At 33.1% G+C, this 3629-nt stretch overlaps 1 protein-coding gene across 1 annotated transcript; it reads right to left on the bottom strand.

Moving 5' to 3' along the window:
- Positions 1 to 2975: 2975 nt before the first annotated feature.
- On the bottom strand, positions 2976 to 3347 carry LOC143575714 (uncharacterized). The gene has a single exon (XM_077060004.1). It carries the CDS (start codon positions 3345 to 3347, stop codon positions 2976 to 2978), a length of 372 nt encoding a protein of 123 aa, XP_076916119.1.
- Positions 3348 to 3629: the final 282 nt, after the last annotated feature.

Genomic DNA, 3629 nt, shown 5'->3' with positions numbered 1-3629 from the left:
AAGCTTCTACACCATCTTGGGGCCATTATGGGACTTTATAAAGGCAAATGTTTTTACAACAAAAAAAACAAATGTATTAAATAATAATAATTGAAGGGACATTACTATAAATTATTTATTGCACATTATTTTTACTAAAATGGGTGATGAGATATTAGATAATCAAAATAGACAATAAATTACTCTGGGTGATTTTAAAATATATTTGTTAGGAATGTTTTAACACCCTCTTTGATTTCACAGTTTTGGTATGCTCTGCGTCTTACACTAGCTTCCACTTCGCGTCTTATGCTATCTTCCACTTCGCATCAAACTAAATTTATATAGAACCCTAATTGCATAGTAGGTTAGTAAATTATTAATAGCAAAAGTTTAAATGTTATAAATTATCTTTTTAGATTTTTTGCATTCTTTTAATGTAATTCTAAAACCTTTTATTTTAATTTTTGTTAATGAATTCACCTAAATCTTCATATTGGATTTATATAAATTTAAATGTAAAAGCCGAGCAAAACCAAACCTAAATGATATTTATAAACCAAACAAAAAGGGGTAGTGGCGTAACTTGTTACCCGCTTGCCTTCTGTTTCGATGTGATCAAAAACTTTTAATTTATATCTGACATGAATAACAAACTATATAAAAAAAACAAAAAATATACAGCCGCAACACGCGACAATGCTGGTGTAAAACCATTTGGAATTCTAAATTAATGAGCATGAGTTGTTTGTCGCAAACCAAGGCTTTAATCATTCATAAACTGACGCTTTTTACTACCTTTTTAATTAACTAATCGGGATTCTTCCTTTTATATGAGTGAAGAACAGATCAAGGTTGAAACTAGGGCTGACATATCGTGTATACCCGTACACGATAAGATACGAACACGAAATGTGTATACCTGTACATGACACGAAAACTTATCATGTACCTGTATCCCAAACACGAACACGAACCTGTTAATACACGATAATACACGATAAGAGCTGAAATCGATTCTACGACAGTCAAATTATTCGTATTAACCTAATTGGGAATGTCGTGGGAATGTGATGGCTGAAAGAAAGTGAGAATATTATAGGAATTTAGATTTAGGATAACTTATAATCTATCTAACTATCTAACTTCTAACTCGATACCATTAAAGCAACACAATTCCACATGTCATTCAATGACATAGGCTCCAAGTGTACAAGTTTCTATTTTTACAATTTTCCCTTCATAAATGATAAAATGAAAAATATGTTATTGGTGGGAATTGAACTCACCACCTTGCTTTTAAAATCTTTATGACTTACCAACTCAACTACAATGAATTAGTGTTATTCTTCTCTTTTTCTTAATTGGTATAGATTCACAATCTTCTATTTTATTACTTTTAAAATACAAATACAAATTATTCTTACTAATCTAGGTATTTTAGAAAATTATTTACATCTTATAAATTCATAAGATATGTTAATATGTATATATTATTAAACTTAACTTTTTAATTTTACTTTTTAACCACCTGTGTATCGCACTGGCTCTATCCTAGTTATCTATATTTAATTATAAAAATCAAATCAGGTACTTAACAGTTAAACATGTACTTTACCTACTTAGTACACGAAACCTGTTAAGGCCTTACCTGGTACCGGTCTGTTAAAGTCGTGTAGGTACGTATCGTGTATTCGTGTATCGGGTATAAATTGCCAGCCCTAGTTGAAACTAAAAAATTACGACTAGAAATAAGTGGTGTAGATTTCTTTTGTGTTAATACTTAATATTATATGGTTAGTTTACAAACCCCCGGGCTAAAATGTAAATGTACTCTTGGGTTTTCAGCTCTCTAGCTTTGTGTAGTGTTGAACTTTTACTGATAATATACAGTTGTTAAAAAAATTAATTAGTCACCTTATTTAAGAGAGGGGAGTCTATTGGTAAAGACAAAGCTTTTAAAACACTACAAGAGGTTCAAGGTTAGGAGGTCTTGAGTTCAAGTCTCCAAAATGACTAAAATCCGCAGTTGTGTTTAATATATTTGATATCTATAAACATAGCCCCGGTTTTAAGTAAACAGATCCGTTCAGAGGTAACCTATTATAGAGAGTCGATGTCAAAATATGGTTTCTATTGGATAACTATGAACACAACCATGTTCATAGTCCCAATTTTCACTAAACGATTACATTTATGGGAAATCGGTCATAGACCGCGATATTGAGATAACAAAAGTAAACAGTCTTTGATCATGGCACATATGATCATTGGCACCAGTGTCAAGAATCCATTTAGAATAATGTTTTGAAGAATTGCAAGGCATCATACCTCTAAAAGATTCTTGATTGATGGTTGTGGCATGATTAGCAGCAAATGTGGTTCAAGCACCAATTTGAACTTTAGTCTGCTGTAATAGAATCATGAGATTATTGTATTGTTGCTAAATTATTGCTTGCTGCTACTCAGATGGATTCTTATGACCACTTTGCCCTTGATCTTCAGCAAGATTAGCAAACTTCTTGCCTTTGGTGAATTTGAAATCCTTAGGAAAACCAATAAGCTAATAACACTTGTTGACCGAATGCCCATTCTTTTTACAATGAGTATACACCAAGGTTCTTATATTCTCTCCTGTTCCCCCATTGGTGGGACCTCCATTGTTTGCATTCATAGATGCAGAAGTGGTATGAATCTCATTCTATTTCTCATCTTGTATGAGGATACCATAAGCATGGTTGATAGAAGGAAGTGGTTGCATCATCAAAATGTTGTTTTTGAACATGTCATAGCTAGGATTAAAACCAACAAGAAATTGAATCAGCCTCTAGTCTTCTTCTCTTTTGGAAAACAATTATGCAACTCCACATGTACAGGAGGGAATGGTATTAATAGCATTCAGCTCATCCCAATTTGATTTCATCTTGGTAAAGTACGTAGCAGTATCACTGCTACCATGAGTGATTTGGCAAAGACTCTTTTATAACTGATAAAACTTAGCACCATTTGCCTGATCGATCATATCGAGTGTTCAACTCATTCCAAATAATCTGAGCAATTTCAGCATACAAGACACTATCACTGATATCACGAGTGAGGGTGTTGAGAATCCATAATATGACCATATCATTGCAAGGCTGCCAAATTGCAAGAGGTAACTCATTAACCGATATAGTTGAAGTATTATCAAATGAGCTTGTTTTAGCAGACAAAGCAATCATCATTGCTCTCTTCCATGCATCGAAGCCAGTACCATCAAAAATTTTTGAAACAAGGATGATACCAGGATGATCCGAAGGGTGAAGATAAAAAGGGTTCAAAGAAGCGATGGACAAATTCAGAAGAACAGAACTGTTCGAGTCTGCCATTGAACACAACGGGACAAAACAAACGTACGAGAAGAAAACAAGAAAAAGAACAACTTATGCGGCGTATAGCATATACGACGTGTAAGTTATGCGCCATATAACATATAGGGCATGTAACATATACACAGAAAATCTAGAGAAGAAATACGGAGAAATACGACACTGAACATATCATCGACGGAACGAAAATAGAGTACGTCGAAAAACAAAGAAAAAAAATCATACAATTTCAAAAGAGATTGAATGAAATGAACGGAATTGATCAAGGAAAAATCAATTCCA

Source organism: Bidens hawaiensis, unplaced genomic scaffold, assembly GCF_021521415.1.
Source record: "Bidens hawaiensis isolate Kalapana, Puna unplaced genomic scaffold, B.hawaiensis_p1.1 tig00027595_1, whole genome shotgun sequence".
Lineage (NCBI taxonomy): Eukaryota > Viridiplantae > Streptophyta > Magnoliopsida > Asterales > Asteraceae > Bidens > Bidens hawaiensis.
Note: the sequence above shows the minus strand (reverse complement) of the source record. Positions and strands in the feature narration are given on the sequence as shown.